The sequence below is a fragment of the Oncorhynchus keta genome, chromosome 15 (assembly GCF_023373465.1).
Source record: "Oncorhynchus keta strain PuntledgeMale-10-30-2019 chromosome 15, Oket_V2, whole genome shotgun sequence".
Lineage (NCBI taxonomy): Eukaryota > Metazoa > Chordata > Actinopteri > Salmoniformes > Salmonidae > Oncorhynchus > Oncorhynchus keta.
The window spans coordinates 12296530-12313935 of record NC_068435.1 but is presented as its reverse complement, the minus strand read 5'-3'; the positions used below and the strand labels follow the sequence as shown (position 1 = coordinate 12313935).

General features: G+C 44.0%; 1 protein-coding gene across 1 annotated transcript in view; it reads right to left on the bottom strand.

Moving 5' to 3' along the window:
* LOC118395173 (SH3-containing GRB2-like protein 3-interacting protein 1) overlaps nucleotides 1-14281 on the bottom strand; it is a 75402-nt gene extending 61121 nt beyond the window's left edge. The window contains exon 1 of the mRNA XM_052462685.1: nucleotides 13793-14281. Within this exon, the coding sequence (XP_052318645.1) occupies nucleotides 13793-13802 (10 nt within the window). The 5' untranslated portion in view covers nucleotides 13803-14281. The remainder of the gene's footprint in view (nucleotides 1-13792) is intronic.
* Between the last annotated feature and the right edge of the window lie 3125 nt (nucleotides 14282-17406).

Here is a 17406-nt window from a genome sequence, read left to right as displayed (position 1 = left end):
CTTCTGTAGCTCAGTTGGTAGAGCATGGCGCTTGTAACGCCAGGGTAGTGGGTTTGGTTCCCGGGACCACCCATACGTAGAATGTATGCACACATGACTGTAAGTCGCTTTGGATAAAAGCGTCTGCTAAATGGCATATATTATTATTATATTATATTCTATATTCTATTCTTAATTACAATAACAGGGGATTCTATATTCTATTCCCAATTACAATAACAGGGGCTTCTATAGTCTATTCTTAATTACAATAACAGGGGCTTCTATATTCTATTCTTAATTACAATAACAGGGGATTCTATATTCTATTCTTAATTACAATAACAGGGGATTCTATATTCTATTCCCAATTACAATAACAGGGGCTTCTATAGTCTATTCTTAATTACAATAACAGGGGCTTCTATATTCTATTCTTAATTACAATAACAGGGGATTCTATATTCTATTCTTAATTACAAAAACAGGGGATTCTATATTCTATTCTTAATTACAATAACAGTGACTCCATAAGGACATAATACATTATTTACCATTAGCAATCAGACACAAGCTTGATATAGTCATTGTGTGCTATAAATATGGGACCAAATACCTCACTATTTGAAGTGAATTTGTTCCAATACTTTTGGTCCCCTAAAATTGGGGGGAACTATGTAGAAAAATTCTGTAATTTCTAAGCAGTTGATGAAAATACCCTCAAATGAAAGCTGACAGTCTGCACTTTAACATCATAGTCATAGTTTCATTTCAAATCCAAAGTGCTGGAGTACAGAACCAAAACAACAATAAAATGTGTCACTGATCCAATACTTTTGGAGCTCATTCTATAAGTGAATTTGTCCAAACACTTATGACTTCTTTAAATGTGGGGACTAGATACATAAAGTGTTTTCATTTGTAAACGGTAAAACAGATATGTATGAAAATACCCTCAAATGAAAGGTGATATTCTGGATTGTCGCCTCATATGAAACATTTGATTTCAAATCCAAAATGGTGGAGTATAGAGCCGTTATTTACCATTTTAGCATCACTGTCCAAATACATTCGGAAGGGAGTGTTGTACAACAAACCATGTCAGACGTAATCATTACAAAGTTGCAGAAAATTAATTACTAAGGAGGAAGGTTCAATTGCAGTCAATACAGGATTGTATTTTTTATTTCACATTTATTTAACCAGGTAGGCCTTGACCTGGCCAAGATAAAGCAAAGCAGTGAGACACAAACAACAACACAGATTGGCATATGGAATAAACAAAAGTACAATTAATAACACAATAGGTAAGGTTAGGGAGGTAAGATTAGGGTAAGATTAGGGAGGTAAGATTAGGGTAAGATTAGGGAGGTAAGATTAGGGTAAGATTAGGGAGGTAAGATTAGGGTAAGGTTAGGGAGGTAAGATTAGGGTACGATTAGGGAGGTAAGATTAGGGTAAGATTAGGGAGGTAAGATTAGGGTAAGATTAGGGAGGTAAGATTAGGGTAAGGTTAGGGAGGTAAGATTAGGGTAAGATTAGGGAGGTAAGATTAGGGTAAGGTTAGGGAGGTAAGATTAGGGTAAGATTAGGGAGGTAAGATTAGGGTAAGATTAGGGAGGTAAGATTAGGGTAAGATTAGGGAGGTAAGATTAGGGTAAGGTTAGGGAGGTAAGATTAGGGTAAGATTAGGGAGGTAAGATTAGGGTAAGATTAGGGAGGTAAGATTAGGGTAAGATTAGGGAGGTAAGATTAGGGTAAGATTAGGGAGGTAAGATTAGGGTAAGATTAGGGAGGTAAGATTAGGGTAAGATTAGGGAGGTAAGATTAGGGTAAGGTTAGGGAGGTAAGATTAGGGTACGATTAGGGAGGTAAGATTAGGGTAAGATTAGGGAGGTAAGATTAGGGTAAGATTAGGGAGGTAAGCCAATAAATAGGCCGTAGTGGTGAAGTAATTACAATTTAGCAATTAAACACTGGAGTGATAGATGTGCAGAAAATTAATGTGCAAGTAGAGATACTGGGGTGCAAAGGAGCAAGATAAATAACAATAATATGGGGATGAGATAGTTGAATGTGCTATTTACAGATGGGCTATTTACAGATGGGATATGTACAAGTGCAGTGATCTGTGAGCTGCTCTGGCAGCTGGTGCTTAAAGTTAGTGAGGGAGATATGAGTCTCCAGCTTCAGTGATTTTTGCTATTCGATTCAGTCATTGGCAGCAGAGAACTGGAAGGAAAGGCGGGAATTGGCTTTGGGGATGACCAGTGAAATATACCTGCTGGAGCGCGTGCTACGGGTAGGTGTTGCTACGGTGACCAGTGAGCTGAGATAAGGCGGGGCTTTATCTATCAAAATTATAGATGACCTGGAGCCAGTGGGTTTGGTGACGAACGAATATGAAGCGAGGGCCAGCCAACGAGAGCGTACAGGTTGCAGTGGTGGGTAGTATATGGGGCTTTGGTGACAAAACGGATGGCACTGTGATAGACTGCATCCAATTTGCTGAGTAGAGTGTTGGAGGCTATTTTGTAAATGACATCGCCAAAGTCGAGGATCGGTAGGATGGTCAGATTTACGAGGGTATGTTTGGCAGCATGAGTGAAGGATGCTTTGTTGAGAAATAGGAAGCTGATTCTAGGAAGCTGAAATAGGAAGCCAATTTTAATTTTGGGATTGGAGATGCTTAATAATGTGAGTCTGGAAGGAGAGTTTACAGTCTAACCAGACACCTTGTTATTTGTAATTGTCCACATATTCTAAGTCAGAACCGTCCAGAGTAGTGATGTTAGACAGCCGGACAGGTACAGGCAGCGATCGGTTGAAGAGCATGCATTTAGTTTTAATTGTATTTAAGAGCAGTTGGAGGCCATGGAAGGAGAGTTGTATGGCATTGAAGCTTGTCTGGTTAGTTAACACAGTGTCCAAAGAAGGGCCAGAGGTATACAGAATGGTGTCGTCTGCGTAGAGGTGGATCAGAGAAGCACCAGCAGCAAGAGCAACATCATTGATGTATACAGGGAAGAGAGTCGGCCCGAGATTTGAAACCTGTGGCATCCCCATAGAGACTGCCAGAGGTCCGGACAACAGGCCCTCCAATTTGACACACTGAACTCTGTCTGAGAAGTAGCTGGTGAACCAGGAGAGGCAGTTATTTGAGAAACCAAGGCTGTTGAGTCTGCCGATAAGAATGTTGTGATTGACAGAGTCGAAAGCCTTGGCCAGGTCGATGAATACGGCTGCACATTAATGTCTCTTATCGATAGCGGTTATGATATTGTTTAGAACCTTGAGCGTGGCTGAGGTGCACCCGTGACCGGCTCGGAAACCGGATTGCACAGCGGAGAAGGTACGGTGGGATTCGAAATGGTCGGTGATCTGTTTGTTAACTTGGCTTTTGAAGACCTTAGAAAGACAGGGTAGGATAATTATAGGTCTGTAACAGTTTGGATCTAGAGTGTCTCCCCCCTTTGAAGAGGGGGATGACCGTGGCAGCTTTCCAATCTTTGGGGATCTCAGACGATACGAAAGAGAGGTTGAACAGACTAGTAATAGGGGTTGCAACCATTTTGGCAGACAATTTTAGAAAGAGAGGGTCCAGATTGTCTAGCCCGGCTGATTGGTTGGAGTCCAGATTTTGCAGCTCTTTCAGATTATCAGCTGTCTGGATGTGGGTGAAGGGAAAAATGGGGGAGGCTTGGGCAAGTTGCTGTGTGGGGAGCAGAGCTGTTGACCGGGGTAGGGGTAGCCAGGTGGAAAGCATGGCCAGTCGTAGAAAAATGCTTATTGAAATTCTCAATTATGGTGGATTTATCGGTGGTGACAGTGTTTCCTAGCCTCAGAGCAGTGGGCAGCTGGGAGGTGGTGCTCTTATTCTCCATGGACTTTACAGTGTCCCAGAACTTTATGAAGTTTGTGTTACATGATGCAAATTTCTGTTTGAAAAAGCTAGCCTTTGCTTTCCTAACTGCCTGTGTATATTGGTTACAAATCTCCCTGAAAAGTTGCATATCACGGGGGCTATTCAATGCTAATGCAGTACACCACAGGATGTTTTTGTGCTGGTCAAGGGCAGTCAGGTCTGGAGTGAACCAAAGGCTATATCTGTTCCTGGTTCTACATTTTCTGAATGGGGCATGCTTATTTAAGATTTAAGATGGTGAGGAAAGCACTTTTAAAGAATAACCAGGCATCCTCTACTGACGGAATGAGGTCAATGTCCTTCCAGGTCGATTAGAAAGGCCTGCTCGCTAGTGTTTTAGGGAGCGTTTGACAGTGATGAGAGGTGGTTGTTTGACCACAGACCCATTACGGACGCAGGCAATGAGGCAGTGATCGCTGAGATTCTGGTTGAAGACAGCAGAGGTGTATTTAGAGGGCTCGTTGGTCAGGATGATGTATATGAGGGTGCGGGACACAGGAATACAATCACCACATTTGTACAACCAAAGACAAAATGGAAAAGCCAGTAGTGATCAATGGAAACACCCCATAGAGCCAGTGCTGTGGGGGAATCTAGCTGTTCTGTGCCAAAACTGAGGCCAAGCCCCCTCCAGGGTTGGCAGTTGGCATCATACAGTGTTGTAATCAAAGTGACTGGAAAAACCAACACCCTGAAACAGTTTAATGTGTGGACACAGCCACAGCCCAAAGCTCAGGGCATATGTCCCTCAGAGGGCACCCATGTTGGGTACAGTCCTGTTTGAGGTGACTTTGGAGCTGAGGTAGACAAACCTAGTACTGGGGACCCATAGGGTGGGCTGGGGACCTATAGGGTGGGCTGGAGACCTATGGGGTGGGCTGGGGACATATGGGGTGGGCTGGGGACCTATGGGGTGGGCTGGGGACTCATAGGGTGGGCTGGGGACCCATAGGGTGGGGTGGGGACTTATAGGGTGGGCTGGGGACCTATGGGGTGGGCTGGGGACTCATAGGGTGGGCTGGGGACCCATAGGGTGGGCTGGGGACCCATAGGGTGGGCTGGAGACCCATAGGGTGGGCTGGGGACCCATGGGGTGGGCTGGAGACCCATAGGGTGGGCTGGGGACCCATAGGGTGGGCTGGAGACCCATAGGGTGGGCTGGGGACCCATAGGGTGGGCTGGAGACCCATAGGGTGGGCTGGGGACCCATAGGGTGGGCTGGGGACCCATAGGGTGGGCTGGGGACCAATAGGGTGGGCTGGGGACCCATAGGGTGGGCTGGAGACCCATAGGGTGGGCTGGGGACCCATAGGGTGGGCTGGAGACCCATTGGGCGTGTGTGGGTTTGCAGTCTGTTATTCCACCTTTCACTGTGGTCACTCTCCAGGATATTTTTCTCTTGCCTCCAGTGGCCATGCTCTACTCTCTTGATTACAGTGGATGTGAGATTATTTATGGCATGCATGCCCAATGCAGACATGTGATGGGATTAGTATTGGCCTCGTGGCCATGTTCAATGCACTTGTACATGTGGCCTGTCATTTCTATACTGAAACAGGATTAGCAAATCCTGCCACATTGTTTACATTTGGTTGAGATGTTTTCTCCATTTGAAATGACACTATTAGAAATAGGAAAATCACTAATACGTCTAGGATAACTTGTGTGTGTGGGAATCATTTGCTAATAACTTGAAAGAAAACAAAAAGATGATACTGAATCAGTGTGTGGGTTTTTACCTTTTCGTTAGACAATTAATGACACTAACCATGTTGAAGGATACCAGCTTTCCTTCTCCAGATACACTACAGTACTTTATACATGCCATCATGAAATGTATTAGTACAAGCCCTACCGTAGCAGACGAAACTCCACTTTCATCATACCCTTCCTTCACCATGGAGTGGAGTTTGGTTCGTTAGCCCTACCCCTTGTAATGAAGGTAGGCCTTATTAAGGATGACAAGCCCAGGAGACAGATAGCATTAGCAAATATCACTATCATGAGGCTGTGCAGAAAGGAGTTGATGGTTATTTTGATTTCATTTCTAAAATACATGTTGCTTGAAAGTTTTGAATTGGCCCCCGTGTGGCTCAGTTGGTAGAGCGTGGTACGTGCAACGCCAGGGTTGTGGGTTCGATTCCCGACCAGTATGAAAGGTAAAAAAGCACTCTACTGTAAATCGCTCTGAATTAGAGCATCTGCTAAATGACAATGTATCATCCTGGTGTAATTAATATGCATTTCAACATGACAGCCATGAGCCCTCCCTCTGTCTACTAGGGGTAGTATCTCACAGCCATGAGCTCCCCCCTCTGTCTACTAGGGGTAGTATCTCACAGCCATGAGCCCCTCCCTCTGTCTACTAGGGGTAGTATCTCACAGCCCTCTGTCTACTAGGGGTAGTATCTCAGCCAGCCATGAGCCATGAGCCCCTCCCTCTGTCTACTAGGGGTAGTATCTCACAGCCATGAGCCCTCCCTCTGTCTACTAGGGGTAGTATCTCACAGCCATGAGCCCTCCCTCTGTCTACTAGGGGTAGTATCTCACAGCCATGAGCCCTCCCTCTGTCTACTAGGGGTAGTATCTCACAGCCATGAGCCCCTCCCTCTGTCTACTAGGGGTAGTATCTCACAGCCATGAGCCCCTCCCTCTGTCTACTAGGGGTAGTATCTCACAGCCATGAGCCCCTCCCTCTGTCTACTAGGGGTAGTATCTCACAGCCATGAGCCCCTCCCTCTGTCTACTAGGGGTAGTATCTCACAGCCATGAGCCCCTCCCTCTGTCTACTAGGGGTAGTATCTCACAGCCATGAGCCCTCCCTCTGTCTACTAGGGGTAGTATCTCACAGCCATGAGCCCCTCCCTCTGTCTACTAGGGGTAGTATCTCACAGCCATGAGCCCTCCCTCCTCTGTCTACTAGGGGTAGTATCTCACAGCCATGAGCCCCTCCCCTCTGTCTACTAGAGGTAGTATCTCACAGCCATGAGCCCCTCCCTCTGTCTACTAGGGTAGTATCTCACAGCCAGCCCCCCTCTGAGTATCTCACAGCCATGAGCCCCTCCCTCTGTCTACTAGGGGTAGTATCTCAGCCAGCCTACTGAGTATCTCACAGCCATGAGCCCTCCCTCTGTCTACTAGGGGTAGTATCTCACAGCCATGAGCAGCCCTCCCTCTGTCTACTAGAGGTAGTATCTCAGCCAGCCACTGAGCCCCTCCCTCTGTCTACTAGGGGTAGTATCTCACAGCCATGAGCCCTCCCTCTGTCTACTAGGGGTAGTATCTCACAGCCATGAGCCCCCTCCCTCTGTCTACTAGGGGTATCTCACAGCCATGATCTCTACAGCCATGTAGTATCTCACAGCCCTCCCTCTGTCTACTAGGGGTAGTATCTCACAGCCATGAGCCCCTCCCTCTGTCTACTAGAGGTAGTATCTCACAGCCATGAGTCTACTAGGGGTAGTATCTCACAGCCCTCCCTCTGTCTACTAGGGGTAGTATCTCACAGCCATGAGCCCCTCCCTCTGTCTACTAGGGGTAGTATCTCACAGCCATGAGCCCTCTGTCTACCTCTGTCTACTAGGGGTAGTATCTCACAGCCATGAGCCTCCCTCTGTCTACTAGGGGTAGTATCTCACAGCCATGAGCCCCTCCCTCTGTCTACTAGGGGTAGTATCTCACAGCCATGAGTATCTCACAGCCTCCCTCTGTCTACTAGGGGTAGTATCTCACAGCCATGAGCCCCTCCCTCTGTCTACTAGGGGTAGTATCTCAGCCAGCCACTGAGTATCTCACAGCCATGAGCCCCTCCCTCTGTCTACTAGGGGTAGTATCTCACAGCCATGAGCCCCTCCCTCTGTCTACTAGGGGTAGTATCTCACAGCCATGAGCCCCTCCCTTTGTCTACTAGGGCTAGTATCTCACAGCCATCTCTATTTCTGTCCATTATGCCTATCTGTTACCTAAGACCTGCACCTTGCACATGGGCACTGAGGCTTACTACCATAGCTCTCATTGATGAATGGCGAGAAAGCCTCAAATCTCAATTGTATTAGAGCCTAGGAGCTGCCAGCTTGACATGCAAGTTTACAAATGGTTCAGTCGTCACTGACACGTCATGTTATCGATGGTATGCTTCACAAATAATCTTTGTCAATAAAGCCTTTGACACTCCTTGGCCATTCATTCAGCAGGCCTAAGCAACCTGCACGTAAGCCATGTTAGACCATGTATGTGTTTTGTTAGCAATGCCTACCATGTTGACATTATGTCTGATCTGAAAGGGATGTATTAGCATTAGTTGATGGTGAATGAATGCAACTCTATTGTTCAATATCTATGATTTATTATCATTACCATGATGGCTTGGGTTATAGAAATTTAACAAATGGAGAAATGTCACAATGAAAACACTAATTTAAATGGTTTAGGGGCCTCCCAAGTGGTGCAGTGGTCAAAGACACTGCATCGCAGTTGCTAGCTGTGCCACTAGAGACCCTGGTTTGAGTCCAGGCTCTGTTGCAGCCGGCCGCAACCGGGAAACCCATGGGGCAGTGCACAATTGACCCAGCGTCGTCCGGGTAAGGGGAGGGTTTGGCCAGCAGGGATGTCCTTGTCCCATCACGCTCTGGTGACTCCTGTGGCGGGCCGGGCGCAGTGCATGCTGACACGGTCGCCAGGTGTACGTTGTTTTTTAACCCGGAAGCCATTGGTGTGGCTGGCTTCGGGTTAAGAGGGCATTGTGTCAAGAAGCAGTGCGGCTCTCCCGAGTCCGTACTGGAGTTGCAGCGATGAGACAAGACTGTAACTACCAATTCAATACCATGACTTTCAGGAGAATAAATGAATAAATAAAAATGGTTTGATAATGTCCTCTTGATATGATGGGTAGGATCATCGGTGAATGGGTATTTGATTCACACATTCTGGAATGAGCTGGCATTATTTCAGCCAACACATTAGAATAGAACAGAATACACTAGAGATCACAGAATGCATTATTTCAGCCAACACATTAGAATAGAACAGAATACACTGGAGCTCACCGAATGCATTATTTCAGCCAACACATTAGAATAGAACAGAATACACTAGAGCTCACAGAATGCATTATTTCAGCCAACACATTAGAATAGAACAGAATACACTGGAGCTCACCGAATGCATTATTTCAGCCAACACATTAGACTAGAACAGAATACACTAGAGCTCACAGAATGCATTATTTCAGCCAACACATTAGAATAGAACAGAAAACACTAGAGCTCACAGAATGCATTATTTCAGCCAACACAGACTAGAACAGAATACACTAGAGCTCACAGAATGCATTATTTCAGCCAACACATTAGACTAGAACAGAAAACACTAGAGCTCACAGAATGCATTACTTCAGCCAACACAGACTAGAACAGAAAACACTAGAGCTCACAGAATGCATTATTTCAGCCAACACAGACTAGAACAGAATACACTAGAGCTCACAGAATGCATTATTTCAGCCAACACATTAGAATAGAACAGAATACACTAGAGCTCACAGAATGCATTATTTCAGCCAACACATTAGAATAGAACAGAATACACTAGAGCTCACAGAATGCATTATTTCAGCCAACACATTAGACTAGAACAGAAAACACTAGAGCTCACAGAATGCATTATTTCAGCCAACACATTAGAATAGAACAGAATACACTAGAGCTCACAGAATGCATTATTTCAGCCAACACAGACTAGAACAGAAAACACTAGAGCTCACAGAATGCATTATTTCAGCCAACACAATAGAATAGAACAGAATACACTAGAGCTCACAGAATGCATTATTTCAGCCAACACATTAGACTAGAACAGAAAACACTAGAGCTCACAGAATGCATTATTTCAGCCAACACATTAGAATAGAACAGAATACACTAGAGCTCACAGAATGCATTATTTCAGCTAACACATTAGACTAGAACAGAAAACACTAGAGCTCACAGAATGCATTATTTCAGCCAACACATTAGAATAGAACAGAATACACTAGAGCTCACAGAATGCATTATTTCAGCCAACACATTAGAATAGAACAGAATACACTAGAGCTCACAGAATGCATTATTTCAGCCAACACATTAGAATAGAACAGAATACACTAGAGCTCACAGAATGCATTATTTCAGCCAACACAATAGAATAGAACAGAATACACTAGAGCTCATAGAATGCATTATTTCAGCCAACACATTAGACTAGAACAGAAAACACTAGAGCTCACAGAATGCATTATTTCAGCCAACACATTAGAATAGAACAGAATACACTAGAGCTCACAGAATGCATTATTTCAGCCAACACATTAGAATAGAACAGAAAACACTAGAGCTCACAGAATGCATTATTTCAGCCAACACATTAGAATAGAACAGAATACACTAGAGCTCACAGAATGCATTATTTCAGCCAACACATTAGAATAGAACAGAATACACTAGAGCTCACAGAATGCATTATTTCAGCCAACACATTAGACTAGAACAGAAAACACTAGAGCTCACAGAATGCATTATTTCAGCCAACACATTAGACTAGAACAGAATACACTAGAGCTCACAGAATGCATTATTTCAGCCAACACATTAGAATAGAACAGAATACACTAGAGCTCACAGAATGCATTATTTCAGCCAACACATTAGAATAGAACAGAATACACTAGAGCTCACAGAATGCATTATTTCAGCCAACACATTAGAATAGAACAGAATACACTAGAGCTCACAGAATGCATTATTTCAGCCAACACATTAGACTAGAACAGAAAACACTAGAGCTCACAGAATGCATTATTTCAGCCAACACATTAGAATAGAACAGAATACACTAGAGCTCACAGAATGCATTATTTCAGCCAACACATTAGACTAGAACAGAAAACACTAGAGCTCACAGAATGCATTATTTCAGCCAACACAGACTAGAACAGACAACACTAGAGCTCACAGAATGCATTATTTCAGCCAACACATTAGAATAGAACAGAATACACTAGAGCTCACAGAATGCATTATTTCAGCCAACACATTAGAATAGAACAGAATACACTAGAGCTCACAGAATGCATTATTTCAGCCAACACATTAGACTAGAACAGAAAACACTAGAGCTCACAGAATGCATTATTTCAGCCAACACATTAGAATAGAACAGAATACACTAGAGCTCACAGAATGCATTATTTCAGCCAACACATTAGAATAGAACAGAATACACTAGAGCTCACAGAATGCATTATTTCAGCCAACACATTAGAATAGAACAGAATACACTAGAGCTCACAGAATGCATTATTTCAGCCAACACATTAGACTAGAACAGAATACACTAGAGCTCACAGAATGCATGATTTCAGCCAACACATTAGACTAGAACAGAAAACACTAGAGCTCACAGAATGCATTATTTCAGCCAACACATTAGAATAGAACAGAATACACTAGAGCTCACAGAATGCATTATTTCAGCCAACACAGACTAGAACAGAAAACACTAGAGCTCACAGAATGCATTATTTCAGCCAACACAATAGAATAGAACAGAATACACTAGAGCTCATAGAATGCATTATTTCAGCCAACACATTAGACTAGAACAGAAAACACTAGAGCTCACAGAATGCATTATTTCAGCCAACACATTAGAATAGAACAGAATACACTAGAGCTCACAGAATGCATTATTTCAGCCAACACATTAGAATAGAACAGAATACACTAGAGCTCACAGAATGCATTATTTCAGCCAACACATTAGAATAGAACAGAATACACTAGAGCTCACAGAATGCATTATTTCAGCCAACACATTAGAATAGAACAGAATACACTAGACCTCACAGAATGCATTATTTCAGCCAACACATTAGAATACACTAGAGCTCACAGAATGCATTATTTCAGCCAACACATTAGACTAGAACAGAAAACACTAGAGCTCACAGAATGCATTATTTCAGCCAACACATTAGAATAGAACAGAAACACTAGAGCTCACAGAATGCATTATTTCAGCCAACACAGACTAGAACAGAATACACTAGAGCTCACAGAATGCATTATTTCAGCCAACACATTAGAATAGAACAGAATACACTGGAGCTCCCCGAATGCATTATTTCAGCCAACACAGACTAGAACAGAAAACACTAGAGCTCACAGAATGCATTATTTCAGCCAACACAGACTAGAACAGAATACACTAGAGCTCACAGAATGCATTATTTCAGCCAACACATTAGACTAGAACAGAAAACACTAGAGCTCACAGAATGCATTACTTCAGCCAACACAGACTTGAACAGAAAACACTAGAGCTCACAGAATGCATTATTTCAGCCAACACAGACTAGAACAGAATACACTAGAGCTCACAGAATGCATTATTTCAGCCAACACATTAGAATAGAACAGAATACACTAGAGCTCACAGAATGCATTATTTCAGCCAACACATTAGAATAGAACAGAATACACTAGAGCTCACAGAATGCATTATTTCAGCCAACACATTAGACTAGAACAGAAAACACTAGAGCTCACAGAATGCATTATTTCAGCCAACACATTAGAATAGAACAGAATACACTAGAGCTCACAGAATGCATGATTTCAGCCAACACATTAGACTAGAACAGAAAACACTAGAGCTCACAGAATGCATTATTTCAGCCAACACATTAGAATAGAACAGAATACACTAGAGCTCACAGAATGCATTATTTCAGCCAACACAGACTAGAACAGACAACACTAGAGCTCACAGAATGCATTATTTCAGCCAACACAATAGAATAGAACAGAATACACTAGAGCTCACAGAATGCATTATTTCAGCCAACACATTAGAATAGAACAGAATACACTCGAGCTCACAGAATGCATTATTTCAGCCAACACATTAGAATAGAACAGAATACACTAGAGCTCACAGAATGCATTATTTCAGCCAACACATTAGAATAGAACAGAATACACTAGAGCTCACAGAATGCATTATTTCAGCCAACACATTAGAATAGAACAGAATACACTAGAGCTCACAGAATGCATTATTTCAGCCAACACATTAGAATAGAACAGAATACACTAGAGCTCACAGAATGCATTATTTCAGCCAACACATTAGAATAGAACAGAATACACTGGAGCTCACAGAATGCATTATTTCAGCCAACACATTAGAATAGAACAGAAAACACTAGAGCTCACAGAATGCATTATTTCAGCCAACACATTAGAATAGAACAGAATACACTAGAGCTCACAGAATGCATTATTTCAGCCAACACATTAGAATAGAACAGAATACACTAGAGCTCACCGAATGTATTATTTCAGCCAACACATTAGACTAGAACAGAATACACTGGAGCTCACAGAATGCATTATTTCAGCCAACACATTAGACTAGAACAGAATACACGAGAGCTCACAGAATTCCAGAACATTTAGTAAGGAGACACAACAATGGGCATAACCTTGAGACACGACTATTGAGTACACACACAACCATCACCAGACACACAACACACACAAGAAACCCTGCCAAGACGGACAGCTGTGAAGTGAACATCTATCCTCCCCTTACAAACCCCCCCCACACACACATGATAACCACCCCACATGCTTGCCTAAGCAACAAACACACAGATGTGCCAGATAGCCTATTACAAAGCACTAGCACCCAACATACCGCCTTGATACCCACAAAAGCGTATTACCAAGCACTAGCACCCAACATACTGCCTTTCAGAAGGACATGAGGGTAGGAGAAGAGAGGGAGGATGTAGAGGATAAAAAGGAGGATAGGAGGAGGGGATGGGGTGGGGGTACAAATAATTACCTTGTATCATAGTTGCTGATGTTCATTCCTCTGTCCCCCGCCACGGATGGAGGGAGACCGGCGACAGATGGATAGCGAGACCAACGGACGGATGTAGAAATCCGAGATATTCCAAGTGGCTAAAGGATGCCGGGATAGGGCATTGCTAATTCCCGAACGGCTCCCCAGTGAAGCAGACTGTCGTTTCTCCCTACGGGGGGTGGGGGAGGTATCCAAGCAGGCTGACAGGCAGGGGGAAGTGGAAGAGACAGAGACAGAGACCCAGGGAAGGTGCAGCGATTCGGGTGAAGGGCCCTGCGCGTTAGGCTCCGGTCGCCCCAACAGCACAGACACACGGCATCAGAAGTGGATGCTGAGGAGGAAAGGTAAAGGAGAAAAAAACTGAGAGCGAGAGAGAGAGGCAGACTTGCTTTGGCAATGTAAACATATGTTTTCCATGCCAATACAGCCCGTTGAATAGAGAGAGAGAGAGAGAGAGAGAGAGAGAGAGAGAGAGAGAGAGAGAGAGAGAGAGAGAGAGAGAGAGAGAGAGAGAGAGAGAGAGAGAGAGAGAGAGAGAGAGAGAGAGAGCGCGCAAGGGAGGAGGGAGTCGGAAGCTTGCTGATGTCACACCTGAGCAGAGCCAATCCCGGCACTCCAGTAATCATCTGCTTTGTCCTATCGCTTCTGTACCCTGATGCCTTAGCCTTGCCAAATAAAGTACAGTATGAAGGTAGGCTAAAACTGCTTCTCCAATAGAAATCCCCGATCACACTTCTAGGCGATGTCATGGCGACTTTGGCTTGCTAAGCTCATGCTTATAAATACGTCATCGGGTCTAACAGTCGTCTGGCGCCGACCTGCGCATGTGCAAAAAGGCACTCCTTCAATATTAAATTGAAAACCCTGTCAGTTTGTCACTTTCACGAGGTTGGAGTAATAACGTGTTCCACAACATAAGACATTGGTTCGAATCTGGGTCGTGCCTCTAGATTTCAAGAAAATTAACAAATAAGGAATAATTGTTCTCCCATTGACTTGTCAAAACCTGGCCTGGTCCGTTTCGCACGGGTTCCCGGAAGTTTCGTGAAGTTGCGCATCTGGGTTTAGAAACTCTGTGCACACAGATTGGTCCGTTAGCAGACACACTGTACTATACACACAATTATAAACTGGGTGGTTCGAGCCTTGAATGCTGATTGGCTGACAGCCGTGGTATATCAGACCACGGGTATGACAAACCATTTATTTTTACGTCTCTAATTACGTTTATAATAGCAATTAATGGTTTGTGATATATGGCCAATATACCGTGGTATAATGGCCATATACGACACCTCCTCGGACCTTATTGCTTAATTATAAACTGGGTGGTTCGAGCCCTAAATGCTGATTGGCTGAAAGCCATGGTATATCAGACCGTATACCACCGGTATGACAAAACATGTATTTTTTTAGCTCTAATTACGTTGGTAACCAGTTTACAATCCAGGCTGTATCACAACCGGACGTGATTGGGAGTCCCATAGGGCGGGGCACATCGTCCGGGTTTGGCCAGTGTAGGCCGCTGTTGTAAATAAAAATGTGTTATTTTATTTAACCAGGCAAGTCAGTTAAGAACACATTTTTATTTACAATGACGGCCTAATGGGGAACAATGGGTTAACTGCCTTGTTCAGGGGCAAAATGACAAATGTTTACCTTGTCAGCTCGGGGTATATATATATATACAGGTATAAGGTATATATATATATACAGTGGGGTAAAAAAAGCATTTTGTCAGCCACCAATTGTGCAAGTTCTCCCACTTAAAAAGATGAGATGGGCCTGTAATTTTCATCATAGGTCCACTTCAACTATGACAGAAAAGATGAGGGGGAAAAAATCCAGAAAATCACATTGTAGGATTTTTTAAGAATTCAAGTGCAAATTATGGTGGGGAAAGTATTTGGTCAATAACAAAAGTTTATCTCAATACTTTGTTATATACCCTTTGTTGGCAATGACAGAGGTCAAACGTTTTCTGTAAGTCTTCACAAGGTTTTCACACACTGTTGCTGGTGTTTTGGCCCATTCCTCCATGCAGATCTCCTCAAGAGCAGTGATGTTTTGGGGCTGTTGCTGGGCAACACAGACTTTCAACTCCCTCCAAAGATTTTCTATGGGGTTGAGATCTGGAGACTGGCTAGGCCACTCCAGGCTTCTTACGAAGCCACTCCTTCGTTGCCCGGGTGGTGTGTTTGGGATCATTGTCATGCTGAAAGACTCAGCCACTTTTCATCTTCAATGCCCTTGCTGATGGAAGGAGGTTTTCAGTCAAAATCTCACGATGCATGGCCACATTCATTCTTTCCTTTACACGGATCAGTTGTCCTGGTCCCTTTGCAGAAAAACAGCCCCAAAAAATGATGTTTCCACCCCCATGCTTCACAGTAGGTATGGTGTTCTTTGGATGCAACTCAGCATTCTTTGTCCTCCAAACACAATGAGTTGAGTTTTTACCAAAAAGTTTTATTTTGGTTTCATCTGACCATATGACATTCTCCCAACCTTCTTCTGGATCATCCAAATGTTCTCTATGTTCTTCAGACAGGCCTGGACATGTACTGGCTTAAGCAGGGGGACACGTCTGGCACTGCAGGATTTGAGTCCCTGGCGGCGTAGTGTGTTACTGATGGTCCCAGCTCTCTGCAGGTCATTCACTGGTCATCGCCCCCTTGTGGTTCTGGGATTTTTGCTCACCGTTTTTGTGATCATTTTGACCCCACGGGGTGAGATCTTGCGTGGAGCCCCAGATCGAGGGAGATTATCAGTGGTCTTGTATGTCTTCCATTTCCTAATAATTGCTCCCACAGTTGATTTATTCAAACCAAGCTGCTTACCTATTGCAGATTCAGTCTTCCCAGCCTGATGCAGGTCTACAATTTTGTTTCTGGTGTCCTTTGACAGCTCTTTGGTCTTGGCCATAGTGGAGTTTGGAGTGTGACTGTTTATACTGATAACAAGTTCAAACAGGTTCCATTAATACAGGTAACGAGTGGAGGACAGAAGAGCCTCTTAAAGAAGGTCTGTGAGAGCCCGAAATCTTGCTTGTTTGTAGGTGACCAAATACTTATTTTCCACCATAATTTGCAAATAAATTCATTAAAAATCCTACAATGTGATTTTCTGGATTGTTTTCCTCATTTTGTCTGTCATAGTTGAAGTGTACCTATGATGAAACTTACTACAGGCCTCTCTCATCTTTTTAAGTGAGAGAACTTGCATAATTGGTGGCTGACTAAATACTTTTTTGCCCCACTGTATATATAACCGGGGTCTCCAGTACGCGCCCCTCCTTCTCCTGGTCCCAATGGGATTCGTCTCTCTCTTCCACAGGAATATGATGGGACTGCCAGGGATTCCTATTACAACTGGACTTATACCTGGCAACCGTCCACCCGGCTCCTTCGGGCCGTGAGAGGGTGTCCGCCCTCATCTCGTGCCTCACCGGGAAAGCCCTGTAGAGGGCCAACGCCGTGGAGCGAGAGGGAGATGCAGCGTTGGACCAGTTTGAGGAGTTCACCCGCCCGAGGGTAGAGCGGTGGGAGAGCGCCTCTTCCATCTGAGGCAGGAGACGAGGAGCGCCCAGGAGT